Source organism: Scomber japonicus, chromosome 19, assembly GCF_027409825.1.
Source record: "Scomber japonicus isolate fScoJap1 chromosome 19, fScoJap1.pri, whole genome shotgun sequence".
In the NCBI taxonomy this organism is placed as follows: domain Eukaryota; kingdom Metazoa; phylum Chordata; class Actinopteri; order Scombriformes; family Scombridae; genus Scomber; species Scomber japonicus.
The window spans coordinates 27,580,422-27,599,928 of record NC_070596.1 but is presented as its reverse complement, the minus strand read 5'-3'; the positions used below and the strand labels follow the sequence as shown (position 1 = coordinate 27,599,928).

General features: G+C 40.4%; 1 protein-coding gene across 1 annotated transcript; it reads left to right on the top strand.

The window, feature by feature from the left end:
• Window positions 1-1,475: 1,475 nt before the first annotated feature.
• Window positions 1,476-16,791, top strand: LOC128379892 (voltage-dependent anion-selective channel protein 2-like). Its single transcript, XM_053339531.1, has 8 exons — window positions 1,476-1,700; window positions 4,665-4,735; window positions 6,102-6,151; window positions 10,528-10,680; window positions 10,789-10,841; window positions 12,321-12,542; window positions 16,469-16,619; window positions 16,723-16,791. Exons 2-8 carry the CDS (start codon window positions 4,669-4,671, stop codon window positions 16,789-16,791), a joined length of 765 nt encoding a protein of 254 aa, XP_053195506.1. The 5' UTR covers window positions 1,476-1,700; window positions 4,665-4,668.
• The last annotated feature ends 2,716 nt before the right edge of the window (window positions 16,792-19,507 follow it).

Here is a 19,507-nt window from a genome sequence, read left to right as displayed (position 1 = left end):
CATTTGGGGCTCTTGACTGTTGTTTTAAGACAGTCTTTGGAGCCTTGTGGGGGTTGGGATTAAAATTCCCTCTTAGTGTTTCCTGTTGAGCTGTGGTGGAAGTATAGTAACAAAAAGACTTTGCTACTAAAAACACTGTAACGTGGAAACATAGAAGATGAAGATTTGACTCATTTTGACGACTGAAGCTTCATATTAGCTTCAGATCAACTTTTAAATATATGTTTACACAGAAGGAGGACTGTGGATTGTGAAGGATCTTCTAGTGGTCAGTATGAACAGGAGGAATCATTACAGCAAGAAAAACAGGTTTCCCTTGTTAAGTTCGCCTCCTGGCTGTTGTTTTTATGTTTAGTACTGTAATTAAGTACAATTGTGAGGTACTTGAGCATTTCTTGAGTAGGTCACATGGCCAGATCTACCACACAGGCAATCTGGGCAAGTTCCCACGGGCCCTTAAGCAGGAAGGGGCCTTGGATGATGTGGGTTTTTCTTTTGTTTGTTTGTTTTTGTCTGGTTCTACAGAAATACAACACAAGACACGACCCATTCTCTTAGTGCTGATAATTATGGTCACTGTCGGAAGCTTAGTATATCCAAAACCATGGAGTTACAAGGTTTCCAACTGACAGCAGCATTATCCAATTAGAATAAAATAAAAATTGTTTATGGGACGTGAGCTTCACTTCCACTCAACTACATTTCAGAGCTAACAAGCTTTAAAATACAACACATTGTTAAAGATGAAACCAGTGGTTTCCAGCATTGTCTGCTTTAGACGTCTCACATGAAACATGACATGAATGAAATGAAAATGCATGACATGAAACCATGGAGGTGTAAGTCAATATAATGAGAAAATAGCTCAAGATAATGACTCACTATCTCAAAATAATGAGATACTAATAAGTCATAAGATAAGTCATTACAAGTCATAAGATAAGTCATTATTTTGAGATAATATGTCATTATTTTGAGATGATAAGACATCTTTTGATTTTGATTTAAAAAGTCAGTATTTTGAGTTTATTATTTTGACATACTAAGTCATTGTTTATAGATAGTTTATCATTATTTTGAGATAAGTAATTATTTTTTATTTAAAAAGTGAGATTCCAAACTATCATATTGAGATAGTATATCATTATTTTGAGTTACTAAGTCACTATTTTGAGATTCTTGGTCATTTTTGAGATCATATATCATTAGGCTATTTTGACTGAGTCATTATTTTGAGATAGGCTAGTAGGCCTATATGATTATTTTGAATAAGTAAGTCATTATTTTGAGAGTGTTTCATTATTTTAAGTTACTGAGTCATTATTTTGAGTTATTATATCATTATTTTGAATTACTAAGTCATTATTTTTAGTTAAGTCATTATTTTGAGTTTTCGTAACAATGGCGACTAAAACTCACATAAAACCATCTTTGTTTCTAACCGGGGGGATTTCTCTCTTGCTGCTGCTCCTCTTCGCTTTCTCTCTCTGGGCGGGAGGAGGAAGGAGGAGGAGGAGGGAGGATTACACTCTTGCTCGCCGCGACTCTTTGTTCTTCTTTTCCCACAGTCTGCGCATGCGCCATATGTCTCCTTCATTGTGCCCTGTCTGAAGCTAAGCTAGCTGTCAGTCCGCTCCTGCAGCATCACACCAGGGACCCTCCACAAGCTCTGCAGACGCCCTTTGCACACATTAGCACCGGTAAGACTAATTAATACCACTACTTACTCACAAATGCAACACTTTTATTAAAATATATTTGTTTTAATATCATGCAAACAGCAGCTAGTTTTAATCTCCAAGGTTAGCAAGATAACCTAGCATGTCTCCAGCTAAGGGTGCCTGTGTTATGTAATGATGTTCAGCCTTGTAATGCACAGTTTAATCCTTGGATGAGAGGTTTTTTCCCCTTGTGATGGTGCAGCTAGGTTTAGCAGCTTTATCTGCACGGAGTTCGTGACTATAGTTGCAGTAATAAAGGTTTCTATTGTAAGCAGGAAGGGTTAACTTTACTCTAAAACGTGACGTGCACTAATTATAATCAGTCTAACCCTCTTTCTGTCTGTGTCTGTGTCTCTGTGTGGCCCATCTGTTGTCCCTTTGTCCTGAATAGAAGATGCAGCACACGACAATGAAGTCAGCCTTAGATTCAGGGTTAAGGGGAAATGTGCATAGCTTAAATATAAACCAGCTGATACTTTCACTTATGAGCACGAAAAAAAACCCTTAACATAGTTTAAATTCACTTTAACCTTTAAAAAAATGATGATTTTACTGCTTTTTAAAAATTCATCTAGGTTAAAAAACCACTGACTTTACACTTAGACTCATAAAATCTTACTCATTCTAACTATTAACCTACAATTTATAAGTATATTGTGCAATTTGTGTGCTTGTGTGATAGGATTTGTGCAGTTTACGATCTATCTGTCTATCTATGTTTGCATATTGGACTAAATTAACAAGGAGACTCCAGATACTCATTAAAACAGTGTTTTTTAAAGGCCAGATTTGATAAATGTAAGTATAGGGTTTTTTTAATAATCTGGATCTAGTTAAATGTGATGTGGATGGGTTTAAAAAAAAGAGAAAAGAAGCAGTGGAACCGCCCTTTTTTTCTGTTTGCACGCTGCTACTATGCAAAATAAATGATTCACAAATCTGGAAGTGGGTTTAAACAGTGTTAAGGGTTTTTTTGCAACGATGTTTAACATTTTTTCACAAGCTTAAGTGGTGCAAAAGCAGAAAATCAGCTGCTTAATATCATTATTTGTCTCGCTCTTAAGTTTTCTCTTAAATTTCCTCTTAAAGCTGAGACAGAAGCTGACTTAAGGGGAAACAAATCATGATATTTAGCAGCTGGTTCTGTGTGAAAAAGCATTAGACATCATAGCAAACTGCCTAAATACTGTTTAAACCCATTTTCAGTTTAGTGAAACCTTTATTTTACTTAAAAATGCAGAAAAAAAGGGTGATTTCACTACATTTTTCTCCATCATAACCACATTATACTAGATCCAGATAAAAAAAAACCCCACTATAGTCAGACTTATCAAGAGCTTTTCACTATTTAAGGTTTCCAATAGCTTCTTGATTCAGCCTGATGCAAGAGCTGATGTTGATGTTAGTGTCCCAGCTGCCTCTAAAGGAACAGCTTGTTCCTTTCTGCTGGAGCTCAGAGGCAAACCTGGACAGAGATGGAGGAAATACTCAGATACTTTATTTAAATAAAAGTACCAATACAGCAATGTTAAAATACTCCATTACAGTAAAAGTGTATGAAACAGTAAAAGTACTGCAGTATTATAGTAAATTAGTAATTATAATAAAAGTAGTGATATATTATATATGACATCATTAGATTATTAACACATACAGTTAGCTAGTTTATACTACTTTATATACAGTTAGCTAGTTTACACTACTTTATATACAGTTAGCTAGTTTATACTACTTTATATACAGTTAGCTAGTTTACACTACTTTATATACAGTTAGCTAGTTTATACTACTTTATATACAGTTAGCTAGTTTATACTACTTTATATACAGTTAGCTAGTTTATACTACTTTATATACAGTTAGCTAGTTTACACTACTTTATATACAGTTAGCTAGTTTATACTACTTTATATACAGTTAGCTAGTTTACACTACTTTATATACAGTTAGCTAGTTTACACTACTTTATATACAGTTAGCTAGTTTATACTACTTTATATACAGTTAGCTAGTTTACACTACTTTATATACAGTTAGCTAGTTTATACTACTTTATATACAGTTAGCTAGTTTATACTACTTTATATACAGTTAGCTAGTTTATACTACTTTATATACAGTTAGCTAGTTTACACTACTTTATATACAGTTAGCTAGTTTACACTACTTTATATACAGTTAGCTAGTTTATACTACTTTATATACGGTTAGCTAGTTTACACTACTTTATATACAGTTAGCTAGTTTATACTACTTTATATACAGTTAGCTAGTTTATACTACTTTATATACAGTTAGCTAGTATATACTACTTTATATACAGTTAGCTAGTTTACACTACTTTATATACAGTTAGCTAGTTTATACTACTTTATATACAGTTAGCTAGTTTACACTACTTTATATACAGTTAGCTAGTTTATACTACTTTATACACAGTTAGCTAGTTTATACTACTTTATATACAGTTAGCTAGTTTATACTACTTTATATACAGTTAGCTAGTTTACACTACTTTATATACAGTTAGCTAGTTTAGTCCAGTGGTTCCCAACCTAGGGGTGGGGCCCCTCCAAAGGGTCAGCAGATAAATGTGAGGGCTGCTGAGATGATTAATGGGAGAGGAATGAAGAAAAAACTAAGTTCTGATAAATGTAGTGGGGTTAAAAAGTACAATATTTCCCTCTGAGATGTAGAAAGTAGCATCACATGGGAATACTACAGTAGATATATTCAACATGTTGGAGTATATGATGAAACCTCAATGACTTCACTAATGCTGCATCATTAAGGATGACTCAGACTCTCCTAATGATGATCTGAGGACTTTACTCCACCTCTAATACTCTGCTCTGCTCTGCTCAGGTAGTTTTTAGGTCTCTGGCTTCAACAAAATGGGTTGTTTTTTTTAACTGATCTCATTTCTGACTTTACCTCCTGCAGCACGATGGCCGTCCCTCCTTCATACTCAGACTTGGGCAAAGCTGCCAAGGATATCTTCAGCAAGGGCTATGGTGAGTTTTAGTTTTTAACCCATAGTAAATTATTAACTGTTAGAAAATTCCTGAAAGAGACACAAAGTCTGTACAAATGTGGTGTAAGACTTCTGTCCACTCTGCAGATAATAGTTTAGATTAACAGTATATATTAAACCAGCAGATTGCAAAACCTGCAGTTCACCAAAGATAAAATGAAGTGTTGAAGCTTTAAAAGTTTGTGTGTGAGGTTTGAAATGTTCTCCAGAAAGCTGACTTCTTATTAACGGTTAAGCATGAGGTAGATCATTTAAATTTAATATAAATATATATACCATTTTGTGTTATTCTCCGTTTATACACTAGAACAACCTGTATCTATAGCAACCATAGAACAGCCCGTATCTATAGCAACCATAGAACAGCCTGTATCTATAGCAACCATAGAACAGCCCGTATCTATAGCAACCATAGAACAGCCTGTATCTATAGCAACCATAGAACAACCTGTATCTACTGTATAGCAACCATAGAACAACCCGTATCTATAGCAACCATAGAACAACCTGTATCTATAGCAACCATAGAACAACCTGTATCTATAGCAACCATAGTACGACCTGTATCTATAGCAACCATAGAACAGCCTGTATCTATAGCAACCATAGAACAACCTGTATCTACTGTATAGCAACCATAGAACAACCCGTATCTATAGCAACCATAGAACAACCTGTATCTATAGCAACCATAGAACAACCTGTATCTATAGCAACCATAGTACGACCTGTATCTATAGCAACCATAGAACAACCTGTATCTATAGCAACCATAGTACGACCTGTATCTAGAGCAACCATAGTACAACCTGTATCTATACCAACCATAGAACAGCCTGATGGTCTGTCTGTGCATTACATACCTCATACAAGTGGTAAAGATTGACCTAAAAAAAGTTAAATGGGTTCAATACAATACTACAATATTGTCCAAATATCGATATCGAGGTATTTGGTGAAATATATCGTGATGTTTTATTCTGCCTATATCGCCTAACACTAACATCTAGCTTGGTTCTGTCCAAAGGTTTAAAAAAAGATATATATATGTATCAGCTTACAACTAATCAATTATATCTTGTTTGTTCAATGTATTAAAAAACTAAAGATTAAAAAATGACAGGTTACAGTTTAATGTGCCAGAGTTCATTTTATAATGCCTTTTATACAAGTTAGTTCAAATCAAAGTGCTTTATAGATGACTGATAGTAAGACTGAACCGAAATTAATGTCCGCAAGAATTAAAAATGATGAAAATGTACTTTAAAATGTTTTTTATATTTGATTCATCATGCACCACAATACTGCTAACATACAAGTCTGTTTATTTGTTTAAATCCTTGCAGGCTTTGGTGTTGTGAAGCTGGACCTCAAGACCAAATCACAAAGTGGAGTGGTGAGGAAACTTGTTTTTTATTAATGCTGTTTACTCCGTTCATCCCTCCTGCCTCGTCTTATCCTGCCATCACTTAGAAAACTTTAATCCCAACCCCCACAAGGCTCCAAAGACTGTCTTAAAACAACAGTCAAGAGCCCCAAATGAACATTAAATGTGTTTTTCTTGCTGTAATGATTCCTCCTGTTCATACTGACCATTAGAAGATCCTTCATTATGTTTATAATGGAAGTGATGGAGGACTAAATCCACAGTCCTCCTTCTGAAGCTAATATGAAGCTAAAAGAAAAGGGTTAGAGTTAGGGTAGAAGAAAAGGGAATGAAGGAAGGAAAGAAGGAAGGGAGGAAAGAAAGAAAGAGAGAGGGAGGGAGGGAGGGAGAGAGGAAGAAGAAAAGGGATGGAAGAAGGAAGGAAGAAAAGGGAATGGAGGAAGTAAAGAAGGAAGGGAGGAAAGAAAGAAAGAGAGAAGGAAGGAAGAAAAGGGAATGCCTCCCTACTCCTTTCCTTCCTCCCTCCCTCCTTACTTCTTTTCTTCCTCCCTTCCTTCCTCCCTCCCTTCATCTTTTCCTCCTTTCCTTCCTCCCTTCCTTCTCTCCTTCCTTCCTTCCTCCCCCCCTCCTTACTCCTTTCCTTCCTTCCTTCCTCCTTTCCTTCCTTCCTTACTTCCTTCCTCCCTCCCTACTCCTTTCCTTCCTCTCTCCCTCCTTACTCATTTTCTTCCTCCCTCCTTTCCTTCCTCCCTTCCTCCCTCCCTCCCTCCCTCCCTCCCTCCTTACCCCTTTTCTCCCTTCCTTCTCTCCTTACCTCCTTCTTCCTCCCTCCTTACTCCTTTCCTGCCTCCCTTCCTTCCTTCCTTTCCTTCCTTCTTCCCTCCCTCCCTCCTTACTCCTTTCCTTCCTTCCTCCGTTCCTTCTTTCCTTCCCTTTCCCTCTTCCCCTCCTTCCATACTTCTTCCCTTCTTCCTTCCTTCCTCTTTTCCTCCCTCCTTTCCTTCCTCCTTCCTTCGTTCCTTCCTTCCTCCCTCCCTCCTTACTCCTTTTCTTTCTCCCTTCCTTCTCTCTTTACTTCCTTCCTTCCTCCTTTCCTTCCTTCCTCCCTCCCTCCCTCCCTCCCTCCTTACTCCTTTCCTGCCTTCCCTCCTTACTCCTTTCCTTCCTTCCTTCCTTCCTTGACCTGAGGACATCAGGAAGGTTAAATGCATCACTTTACATTGAAAGCAACATTATAAGGAGATCTTTTAATAGTCAGTATGAACAATTACACGACTGCTGCTTTAAAGACACACTTTGAAAACTTATGAACTCATCCTTTTTATTGTATGTTTCAATATCTGACTTCCTGCTGTGACCTTGAACTGGAAGGTTTTTTACAGGCGAGCCATCGATGCTGCTTGGCTTTAAAAACCTTTCTGCTCTGTTCCTAGAGAAACACGACAGGCCTGATTTATTTCATTTAACCCTCCTGTTGTGTTCGAGTCAAGGAAAGGAGGGAGGGAGGGAGGAAGGAGGGAAGGAAGAAAGGGAGATGGAAGAAAGGAAGGAAGAAGGAAGGAAGGAAAGGAGGGAGGAAGGAAGGAAGGAAAGGAGGAGGGAAAGAAGGGAAGGAAGGAAAGGAGGAAAGAAGGAGGGAAGGAAGGAAGGAAGGAAGGAAGGAAGGAAAGGAGGAAGGAAGGAAGGAAGGAAAGGAGGAAGGGAGGAAGGAAGGAAAGGAGGGAAGGAAGGGAGGAAGGAAGGAAGGAAGGAAGGAAAGAAGGAAGGAAGGAAGGAAAGGAGGAAGGGAGGAAGGAAGGAAAGGAGGAAAGAAGGAGGGAAGGAAGGGAGGAAGGAAGGAAGGGAAGGAGGGAAGAAGGGAAGGAAGGAAAGGAGGAAAGAAGGAGAGAAGGAAGGAAGGAAAGGAGGAAGGAAGGAGGGAAGAAGGGAAGGAAGGAAAGGAGGAAGGAAGGAAGGAAGGAAGGGAAGGAGGGAAGGAGGGAAGAAGGGAAGGAAGGAAAGGAGGAAAGAAGGAGGGAAGGAAGGAAGGAAAGGAGGAAGGAAGGAAGGAAGGAAGAAAGAAGGAAGGAAGGAAAAGTCAAAACAGATGGGTCAATTTGACCCGGGAGCACAACAGGAGGGTTAAAGTGTTTTCGGCCTGTGTGTGTGTGTGTGTGTCTCTCTGTCTGCACCTTCCTAACCCCTGCTCTGTCTCCACGCTGCTGCTCTGGACTGCTCACTGCTCTAATGTAGATGGTAAGATCGTGTGTATCGGAGCCGGAGTTCATTCATCATGAGTTTCTGTCCCGTTCTGTTCATTCACATAACGATCATTACCATTGTTCAGTTTAACACCTTTTTTCTTTTTTTATTGTTCCTATCATGGTCTTGATGTTTTATTTGTTTTATTGTCTGTGTGATAATAATTTATAAAGCATGATAATCAATGTGTCATTTTCTTTCCTGTCATACTAAGCTCTAACTTTCTATTTAGATACTGTTTATTTATTTATGTTTAATCAATTCACATTAACCCGCATACTGAACATCCTGCTTTCTATTAACCCTCCTGTTGTCCTTGAGTCAAGGAAGGAAGGAAGGAAGTAAGGGAAGGAGGAGGGAAGAAAGAAGGATGGGAGGAAGAAGGGAGGAAAGGAGGGAGGAAGAAAGAAAGAAGGAAGGGAGAAAGAGAGAGAGAGAGAGAGAGAAAGGAAAAGAGGAAGGGAGAAAGGAAGGAAAGAAGGACAAAGGAAAGGAGGGAGGGAGGAAGGAAGGAAGGGAGGAAAGGAGGGAGGGAGGAAGGAAGGAAGGGAGGGGGGAAAGGAAAGAAGGAAGGACAGAAGAAAGGAGGGAGGGAGAAAGGAAGGAAAGGAGTGAGGGAGGGAGGATGGGAGGAAAGGAGGGAGGGGGGAAGGAAGGGATGAAAGGAGGGAGGGAGGAAGAAGGAAGGAAAGGAGGACAGAGGTAAGAAGGAAGGTAATGGGGAGGAAAGAAAGAGAAGGAGGGACGAAGGAAAGGAAAGAAGGAAGGAAAGGAGGGAGAGAGAAAGGAAAAGGGGAAGGAAAGAAGGACAGAGGTAAGAAAGAAGGTAATGGGGAGGAGAGAAGGAGGAAGAAGGAAGGAAGAAAGAAAGGAAGAAAGGGGAATGGAGGAAGGAAAGAAGGAGTGAGGAAAGAGAGAAGGAGGGGGGAGGGAGGGAGGACAGATGGAAGGAAGAAAGGGGGATGGAGGAAGGAAAGAAGGAAGAGTTTAGTCAGTCAATTTGACCCTGAAGGACGACAGGAAGGTTAAACTGTCTTTCTGTAGCTTTTAAACAGGTTGTGTTTGCTGTGATCATTCTTCCTGTTTCATGAGTCAGTAACAAATAAAAGTTGGCAGTAATTTCCAAAATGACCACCAGCACATTTATTAGAGGGTCTGAATTTAGAGATTGAGACCAGAATGACTCCTTTAGAATAATGATTGACTCAGTAGTTTGAGGCTTTTTTGAATGAGACTCAATGGGAGCATCTAGTGGCCGTCGGTGGTACTGCAGGCTCCTGATAATGCAGCTGCAGCTTGCTTCATACTGATCATTTATAGATTTTTATTAATCTGTTAATGTTTTTATTTATTTAAGATTATTTTTGCACAGATAAAAGACAAAAGGAGTTTATCTCACTTTCATTTATATATATATATATATATTTTTTAGCTTTTTTAGCTTATTTGACAGTTGAACAGGAGGAATGATTGCAGCCAACAGAATCAGTTTCAGTGTACATACTTTATGAGGATGTGACTAACTTGTCCTTTTTAAATGTTTAGCATGTTTTCTTCTTTACAGCTTACAGGAAATTAAGTTTTTGCTTAGTTAACGTTAGAATGACTCTTTCCCTCCCTTTCTCCCTTTCTCTCTAATTTAACCCCCTTTTTTGAGCATTTTTTAAGCAAATACTTCGTCCTCTCTTGTGACTCTTGACTGTTCCTTCTTTCCTTCCTTCTTCCCTCTTTCTTTAATTTGTCCTTCCTTCTTCCACTCCTCCCCTCTTTCTTTGCTCCCTCCTCCTTTCATCCTTCCTTGCTTCCTTCCTTCCTTCTTTCCATCCTTCCTTCCTTCCTTCCTTCCTTCCTTCCTTCCTTCCTTCCTTCCTCATTTCCTTCCTCCTTTCCTTCCTTCCATCCTTCCTTCCTTCCTTCCTTTCTTCCTCCTTTCCTTCCTCCTTTCCTTCCTTCCTTCCTTCCTTCCTTCCTTCCTTCCTTCCTCCCTTCCTCTTTCCCTCCCTTCCCCCCTTCCTCTTTCCCTCCCTTTCTCACTTTCTCTCTAATTTAACCCCCTTTTTTGTGGTTTTCGATACTCTTTGGAACATTTTTTAATCAAACTAATGCTTCCTCCTCTCTTGTGTGTCTGTCCTCCTCCACATCAGGAGTTCAACACATCTGGCTCCAGTAACACAGACACAGGAAAGGCTGCCGGGAGCCTGGAGACCAAATACAAGATGAAGGAGCTCGGCCTGAGCTTCAACCAGAAGTGGAACACAGATAACACGCTGGCGACCGAAGTCACTGTGGAGGATCAGGTACAAGTCACACGAAACATGTCCAAACCTTTTTATTATTTCTTTAAAACTCTGATAAAAGAAGTTATATTGTTCAAGCGTGTTGACTCAAAGCTGCTTTATCCACAGCTGGCTCAAGGATTGAAGGTTGCCTTGGATACGTCTTTTGTACCAAACACAGGGTGAGTTTATTTTATATATGAATTAGAGAGATAGATAGATAGATTGATTCTATCTATCTATCTATCTATCTCTCTTTTTTCTCTCTCTCTCACTCACTCACTCACTCACTCACTCGCTCATTCTGTCTCTCTTTCTTTCTCTGTCTTTCTTTCTCTCTCTTTTTTCTCACTCACTCACTCACTCACTCTCTCTCTCTCTCTCTCTCTCTCTCTGTCTCTCTCTTTCTTTCTCTGTCTTTCTCTCTCTCTCACTCACTCACTCACTCTCTCTTTCTCTCTCTCTCTTTTTCTCTCTCTCACTCACTCGCTCACTCTCTCTTTCTCTCTCTCTCTCTCTCTCTTTTTCTCTCTCTCACTCACTCACTCACTCACTCTCTGTCTCTCTCTTTCTTTCTCTGTCTTTCTCTCTCTCTCACTCACTCACTCACTCTCTGTCTCTCTCTTTCTTTCTCTGTCTTTATTTCTCTCTCTCTTTTTTCTCTCTCTCTCTCTCTCTCTCACTCTCTCTGTCTCTCTCTTTCTTTCTCTGTCTTTCTTTCTTTCTCACTCACTCACTCACTCACTCTCTCTCTCTCTCTCTCTCTCTCTCTCTCTCTGTCTCTCTCTTTCTTTCTCTGTCTTTCTCTCTCTCTCACTCACTCACTCACTCTCTCTTTCTCTCTCTCTCTTTTTCTCTCTCTCACTCACTCGCTCACTCTCTCTTTCTCTCTCTCTCTCTCTCTCTTTTTCTCTCTCTCACTCACTCACTCACTCACTCTCTGTCTCTCTCTTTCTTTCTCTGTCTTTCTCTCTCTCTCACTCACTCACTCACTCTCTGTCTCTCTCTTTCTTTCTCTGTCTTTATTTCTCTCTCTCTTTTTTCTCTCTCTCTCTCTCTCTCTCTCTCACTCTCTCTGTCTCTCTCTTTCTTTCTCTGTCTTTCTTTCTTTCTCTCTCTCACTCACTCTCTCTCTCTCTCTGTCTCTTTCTTTCTCTGTCTTTCTCTCTCTCTCACTCACTCACTCACTCTCTCTCTGTCTCTCTGTCTCTCTCTCTCTCTCTCTCTCTCTCTCTCTCTCTGTCTTTCTCTCTCACTCACTCACTCTCACTCTCTCTCTCTCTCTCTCTCACTCTCTCTCTCTCTCAACTAACAAGTTCAACATAGCAACTTTTTAAGAGGCATGTGAAATAAAGTTGGGAGAAGGAAAAAAAAACTTTTTAAGAGGTGATGATGCGTCTTGTCTCTGCTGCCCCCAAGTGGACAAAACAGTAATTGCATGCAGGTTTAAAAAAACACAAATATATCCTTTTTTATTTTTTATTTTAAAGCTGGATAATTTCATATCAGTATTTTATAGACAATATAGAGGAATAAATAAGATATCAGTTTTGGTATTTTAAGGAGATTTATTAATTATAAGACAAATAAAACATAGTTACTCATCATTTTTAATAGAATATCAGAGATAAACTAACTTTTAACTTTTTTCTTTTTTTTAGTAAGAAGAGCGGCAAGCTGAAGTCGGGCTACAAGCGCGACTACGTCAACCTGGGCTGCGACGTGGACTTCGAGGGTCCCATCATCCACGCCACGGCCGTGCTGGGCTACGAGGGCTGGCTGGCCGGCTACCAGATGGCCTTCGACACGGCCAAGTCCAAACTGGCCCAGAACAACTTCGCTCTGGGATACCGGGCCGGAGACTTCCAGCTGCACACCAACGTGTGAGTACCGCAGGGGAGCGTTGCTGCTGGGTTTGAGTTCTTCTCAACATGTTTTTATAATTAAGACAAAAAAAATATAAGAGTCAGTTATTGTGGAAGCAAAATGAGAGCTGCTCCACGGATCAGACACTGACTGGCTAAAGGGTGGAAGGAAAGAAGGAACGAAGAAAGGAAAAAAGGAAGGTAGGAAGGATAGATGGAAGGAAGGACAGAAGGAAGAAAGGGAGGAAGGACAGATGGAAGGAACGAAGAAAGGAAACGAAAAAAGAAGGGAGGAAGGACAGAAGGAAGAAAGGGATGAAGGACAGATGGAAGGAAGGAACGAAGAAAGGAAAAAAGGAAGGTAGGAAGGACAGATGGAAGGAAGGACAGAAGGAAGAAAGGGAGGAAGGACAGATGGAAGAAGGGAAGGAAGGAAGGAAGGAAGGAAGGAAAGAACGAAGAAAGGAAAGGATATAAGGAAGGGAGGAAGGACAGATGGAAGGAAGGAAAAGAACACAGGAAGGAAAGTGGGCCGGATTGCACCCTTCGGCGGTCCGGTTCTGGCCCACGGGCCTCATGTTTGACCCCCCTGTGTTAGAGTGACTCAGTCTCTTGTTTCTCTGCTGATGGGGGAAAAAAAGGCATCATGGGAATTTCCAACATTTCTTTGGATCGATTCTAGAGAATAAAAGTTTCCTCTTTTTGTGAGAATGTTTAACGGAAGTGTTGATGTGAGACTAAATGTGTGAAGTGTTCCTCTTTAAATAAAACCAGATGTCCTGTTTTTATCTTTTAATATCTCAGGGTTTAAAAAACAAAGTAACATCCACTTCTAACCAGGGTTATTATTATAGTCCCTCCTTCCTTCCTTCCTTCTGTCCTTCCTTCCTTCTGTCCTTCCCTCCTACCTTCCTCCCTCCCTCTGTCCTTCCTTCCTTTTTTTCTTTCCCTCCTTCTTTCATTCCCTCCTTCCATCTGTTCTTCCTCCCTCCTTCTTTCCTCCCTTCCTTCCCTCCTTCCTCCCTCCCTCCTTCTTTCCTTCCTCTTTTCCTTTCTCCCTCCCTCCGCCTTCCTTCCTTCTTTCCTTCCCTCCCTTCCTTCCTTCCTCCCTCCCTCCTTCCTCCCTTCCTTCCTTCTTTCCTTCCCTCCTTTCCTTCCTCCCTTCCTCTTTTCCTTTCTCCCTCCCTCCTTCCATCTTTCCTCCTTCTTTCCTTCCTCTTTTCCTTTCTCCCTCCCTCCGCCTTCCTTCCTTCCTTCTTTCCTTCCCTCCCTCCCTTCCTTCCTTCCTCCCTCCCTCCTTCTTTCCTCCCTTCCTTCCTTCTTTCCTTCCTCCCTCCCTCCTTCCTCCCTTCCTTCCTTCTTTCCTTCCCTCCTTTCCTTCCTCCCTTCCTCTTTTCCTTTCTCCCTCCCTCCTTCCGTCTTTCCTCCCTTCCTTCCTCCCTCCCCTCCTTCCTTCCTCTCTTCCTTTCTCCCTCCCTCCTTCCGTCATTCTTCCCTCCCTCCTTCCTTCCTTCCTCCCTCTCTACTTCTTTCCTTCCCTCCTGCCTTCCTCTTTTCCTTCCTCCCTCCCTTCCTTCCTTCTTTCCTTCCCTCCTGCCTTCCTCTTTTCCTTCCTCCCTCCTTTCCTCCCTCCCGTCCTTCCTCTGTTCCTCCCTCCCTTCCTTCCTTCCCTCCTTCCTTCCTTTCCCTCCCTCCCTTCCTTCCTTGACTCGAGGACAACAGGAAGGTTAATACCTAAAAACTAAGACTGAAACTAAATAAAACCAAACTCAAACTAGTCAATTCCTTCAAAATAAAACCAAACTAAAAACTAGTGAATTCCTTCAAAATAAAACCAAACTAAAACTAGTGAATTCCTTCAAAATAAAACCAAACTAAAAACTAGTCAATTCCTTCAAAATAAAACCAAACTAAAACTAGTAAATTCCTTCAAAATAAAACCAAACTAAAACTAGTCAATTCCTTCAAAATAAAACCAAACTGAAAACTAGTCAATTCCTTCAAAATAAAACCAAACTAAAAACTAGTCAATTCCTTCAAAATAAAACCAAACTAAAACTAGTCAATTCCTTCAAAATAAAACCTAACTAAAACTAGTCAATTCCTTCAAAATAAAACCTAACTAAAACTAAACTGAAATAAAAATGCAAACTGAAAAACTAAATAAAAATAAAAACTATATAAAAAAAAAGGCATCATCAGGGATTATAAAAACTATAATAACCCTGATATGGAGTATTATTATTAATGCTGTAGATAAACTCTTGACATTTAGAGACAAAGAGAGGAAATGTAGGAAATAAGTCTGTGAAAACATTTTAGTTTAGCAGAAATGTTGTTTTTCCTGCTTTTCCTTCAGTCTCATTAATCTCTGTGTGTTTCAGCTCCTTCTTTCATTGTCATATGTGTATTTATTTATATATAGTTATTTTAATTTTTAAATGAAGTGTGTGTTTGTGTAAATATTTCGGACATGGCCGTGGTGTGATAGCGACTCTGTTTACAGCAGGAATGTCCAAACTCCTTCATAGCGGAGAGGAACGACGTGTGGCTGCAGGTTTTCAGTCCTTCTTTCCTTCCCTCCTTCTCTCTTTCCTTCCTTCCTTCCCTCCTTCTCTCCTTCCCTCCTTCCTTCTTTCCTCCCTCCTTCTTTCCTTCCTTCTTTCCTTCTTTCCTTCCCTCCTTCCTTTCCTTCCTCCCTTCCTCCCTTTCTCTTTTCCTTTCTCCCTCTGTCCTTCCTTCTTTCCTTCCCTCCTTCCTTCCTCCCTCCTTTCCTCCTTCCCTTCCTTCCTCCCTCCCTCCTTCTTTCCTTCCCTCCTTCCTACCTTCCCCTTTCCTCTCCCTTTCCTCTTTTCCTTTCTCCCTCTGTCCTTCCTCCTTTCCTTCCCTGCCTCCCTTCCTTCCTTCTTTCCTTCCCTCCTTCCTTCCTCCCTCCTTTCCTCCTACCCTTCCTTCCTTCTTTCCTTCCCTCCTTCCTACCTTCCTTCCTCCCTCCCTTCCTTCCTTGACTTTCCTGTTTTCCTTCAGTCTCATTAATCTCTCTCTGTGTGTTTCAGCTCCTTCTTCATTGTCATATGTGTATTTATATATAATTATTTAAATAAAGGGGTATATTTGTAAAATTAAGTGTCTATTTGCAAACTCCATTGAAGTCAGTAAATATTTCGGACATGGCCGTGGTGTGATAGCGACTCTGTTTACAGCAGGAATGTCCAAACTGCTTCATAGCGGAGGGAACGACGTGTGGCTGCAGGTTTTCAGTCTCCACTCGTTTAATTAACACGTGCGTTTAAGTGGTTGGAACAAAAAAAAACCTGCAGGCGGTGCAAAAAGTCTTTTATGTAACAGTTTGGTGAATCAGGCATGATTTATAACTCTGTTCTCCAGTATTTCAACAGATGTATTTCCTTATTTTCTGGTGAAATACCACGAATGAAACTGTAAATTAAAGACAATATAAAACCTCACTAGGCTCACTTTACATCAGCCCTCAAATTACTTTTAACACTTCTTGTATGACTTCCCAGTCAATAAACATCACACGTTACAATCAGGTGGGGAGTTCTGGTCTTCTGAAATGAGGCCAACGCAGAAGTAACTTAGAGCTGCATTCTATCAAAAGGCCACCAGGGGGCGACCGTCTCTATACAAGTCAATGGAGAATTCACCAACTTCTCACTTGATTTCTAACCTCAGTAAACGTTTTCAAAATGTGTTTATGGTCTCAATCGCTAGTTTAAAGCCTTCTTCAATGCAGTATGATGTTCATTTGGGACATTTTGGCCTCCCTGATTTTATATGTGACGATAAAGCAGGGTATGCATTAGGGCGTGGCTACGTCCTGATTGACAGGTTGATTGACCAATGTCCTCGAGATCCAGCCCTCGCAACCATAGCAGGACTGAGGGTAGAACACTCATCATCTCTCTCTCTCTCTCTCTCAGTAACGACGGGACCGAGTTCGGCGGCTCCATCTACCAGAAGGTGAACGACGAGCTGGAGACAGCGGTCACTCTGGCTTGGACCGCCGGCAGCAACAACACTCGCTTCGGCATCGCAGCCAAATACAAGCTGGACAAAGACACCTCTCTGTCTGTGAGTGCAGGAAACACTGAATCACAGCTCTCGCAAGAACATATCTATTTGGGTGTTTTGTGTTTTCTTCTTCATGTAACGTCTTGTTTGATCTTCCCTGCAGGCCAAAGTGAATAACGCCAGTCTGATCGGAGTTGGATACACCCAGAGCCTCCGGCCAGGTAAGCTTTAGTGCTTCATCAGCCACAAATCATCTCTTCAATCATAATAATACAAGTTTTTAGTTATGCAACACAAAAAGATAAAAACTGGGTTCCGCTGGTGCTGACCGTTTTCCAGAAGTTGAGGATAAATCAAACTTTACAGTAATTTAATTTAGCAGATGCTTTTACCCCAAAGCTTGATGCAACATGAGCAGGGCTGCAGAGAAGAAGTCATTTGTTTGTTCTTCTTCTTCTTGAAGATACTCGTTCATCTATTCCTCAGTAGAAGCTGTGATGAAGCTTCTTTTTTCTTTTTTTAATCTCTTTAAAGAGATAAAATAAGCAGCTTTAAAATCTGATATTATTACAAAAAACACCCAATTTTATTTAAATTTACAGTTTAATTTGGGTAATGCATCAACAGCATCAGTATTTAACTTATTTATTTATTTATTTTGAGAGTTGATGCAACACAAGCAGAGCTGCAGAGAAGAAGTGTTGTTTGTTTCTTAGTATGTTTTTTGGGGTCTTTTAGTTTTTTCTTAAACATGTTACCCCCATCTATTCCTCAGTAGAAGCTGTGATGAAGTTTTTTTTTTTTTGTTTTTTTTTTAATAGATAAAATAAGCAGCTTTAAATCTGATATTATTACAAAAAACACCAGCTTTTATTTAAATGTACAGTTTAATTTGGGTAATGCATCATCAGCATTAATAATAAAACTTAAGTTATGCAACATAAGAACATTGATTCTTTTAAGGAGAGCTGTTGAAGAATTATGTACATTTTTACAACTTAGAAAAAATTGAGAATAAATCAAACTTTACTGTAGAAGTTGTTAGTATGTTTTTTGGGGTCTTTTAGTTTATTCTTAAACATTTCTTCTTTTTCTTGAAGATACTCGTTCATTTTACCTCCATCGATTCTTCAGTAGAAGCTGTGATGAATCTTTTTTTAAAGAAAGATAAAATAAGCAGCTTTAAAATCAGATATTATTACAAAAGTCTTTTACCCAGAGCAACGTACATCTGAGAATGCAACATGAGCAGTGACGCAGAGAAGTAGTGGTTTGTTTATTTTTATGGGTCAGAGGATTTAGATTAGATTAATAAAGATACCCAGCGGTGTTAGCGTCATGTTATCAGTTCTTGGGAAAAAGGCAGCTGTGCAGGCCGATCTCTCTCTCTCTCTCTCTCTCTCTCTCTCTCTCTCTCTCTCTCTCTCTCTGTCTCTCTCTGTCTCTCTCTCTCTCTCTGTCTCTGTCTCTCTCTCTCTCTCTCTCTCTCTGTCTCTCTCTGTCTCTCTCTGTCTCTCTCTCTGTCTCTGTCTCTCTCTCTCTCTCTCTCTCTCTCTCTCTCTCTCTCTCTCGCTCCGTGTGAGATGTTTATAATCTATAACAGACGATCTGAAGAACGCTGCCTGGCTCGGCGTCAAACGTTCAAGAAGATGAAGATCTGAGAGATTGTCAGCATCAACGTCACTAAAGACAGGAAAGCTCATGTTTGTATAATATCTGATTTAATTCTGCTTATTGTAGCTCTTTATAATAGTTTCATAACAGCTTCTTCTGAGGAATCGATGCTACGAACATAAACAAGTATCGTCAAGTAAAAAGAAGAAGTGACGGAAGAAAAACAAACCAAAACCTTCTTCTCATGAATCTCTCTCTGCTCGTGTTGCTTTAACTCTCAGACGTCACTTTGGGTAAAAGCCAAATGAAACTTTATATTTATCAAAAAGCTGCTTATTTTCTCTATTTAACCCTCCTGTTGTCCTCGAGTCAAGGAAGGAAGGAGAGGATGGAAGGAGAGGAGGGAGGAAGAAGGAAGGACGGAAGGAGGGAGGGAGAAAGGAAAAGAGGAAGGAAATAAGGAAGGATGGACAGAAAGAAGGAAGGAAAGAATGGAGGGAGGGAGAAAGGAAGGAGGGAGGAAGGAAGAAGGAAGGAGAGGAGGGAGGAAGAAGGGAGGGAGGAAGGAAATAAGGAAGGATGGAAGGACAGAAGGAAAGAAAGGAGGGAGGGAGGATGAAAGAGGGAGGGAGGAAGGAAGGAAGGAGGGAGGAAGGAAGGAAGGAGGGAGGGAGGGAAGGAGAAAGGAAATCAGGAAGGATGGAAGGAAGGAAAGGAGGGAGGAAAGAAGGAGGGAAGGAGAAAGGAAATAAGGAAGGAAAGGAGGGAGGGAGGGAGAAAGGAAAAGAGGAAGGAAGGAAAGAAGGACAGAGGAAAGAAAGAGAGAAGGAAGGAAGGTAGGAAAGAAGCAACAGTCAAAACAGACGACAGGAAGGTTAAAAAAGCTTCATAACAGCCTTCCTCCTTCCTCCCTCCTTCCCTCCTTTCCTTCCTCCCTCCTTCCCTCCTTTCCTTCCTTCTTCCTCCCTCCCTTCTTTCCTTGACTCGAGGACAACAGGAGGGTTATATATATATTTATATCTATGGTGGGAAACCAGCGAGTTGAGTTGCATGTTCTTTGCTTTCTGTGCAGCTCAACTGTCTCTTATCTCTTATAAAAACCTAAAACCTGCAGCTCTGATCTTATAACCGTTTATCTCCACATGTAAAAAACTCAAACCACGTTTTTTGGTAGCGGCTGCTTCCTCGTGATATTTCAGTAGCGTCATTTTTTAGACCTGAGCTGCTCCCACAAACGTTACCACAGTCTGGGGTCAGAGGTCAACGAAGCAGCGCTGCACTCTGCACAGAGCTGCTGCAGAACACCACATTAACCATGATGGAGAGGAACACAC

What these genes read in the sequence shown, in the direction of transcription:
- LOC128379892 (XM_053339531.1), top strand. Translation starts at nt 4,669, where the DNA reads ATGGCCGTCCCTCCTTCATACTCAGACTTGGGCAAAGCTGCCAAGGAT. An exon ending in TTCCAGCTGCACACCAACGT is followed by an intron (nt 12,543 to 16,468) that starts GTGAGTACCGCA and finishes TCTCTCTCTCAG; the next exon opens with TAACGACGGGACCGAGTTCG. An exon ending in ACAAAGACACCTCTCTGTCT is followed by an intron (nt 16,620 to 16,722) that starts GTGAGTGCAGGA and finishes TCTTCCCTGCAG; the next exon opens with GCCAAAGTGAATAACGCCAG.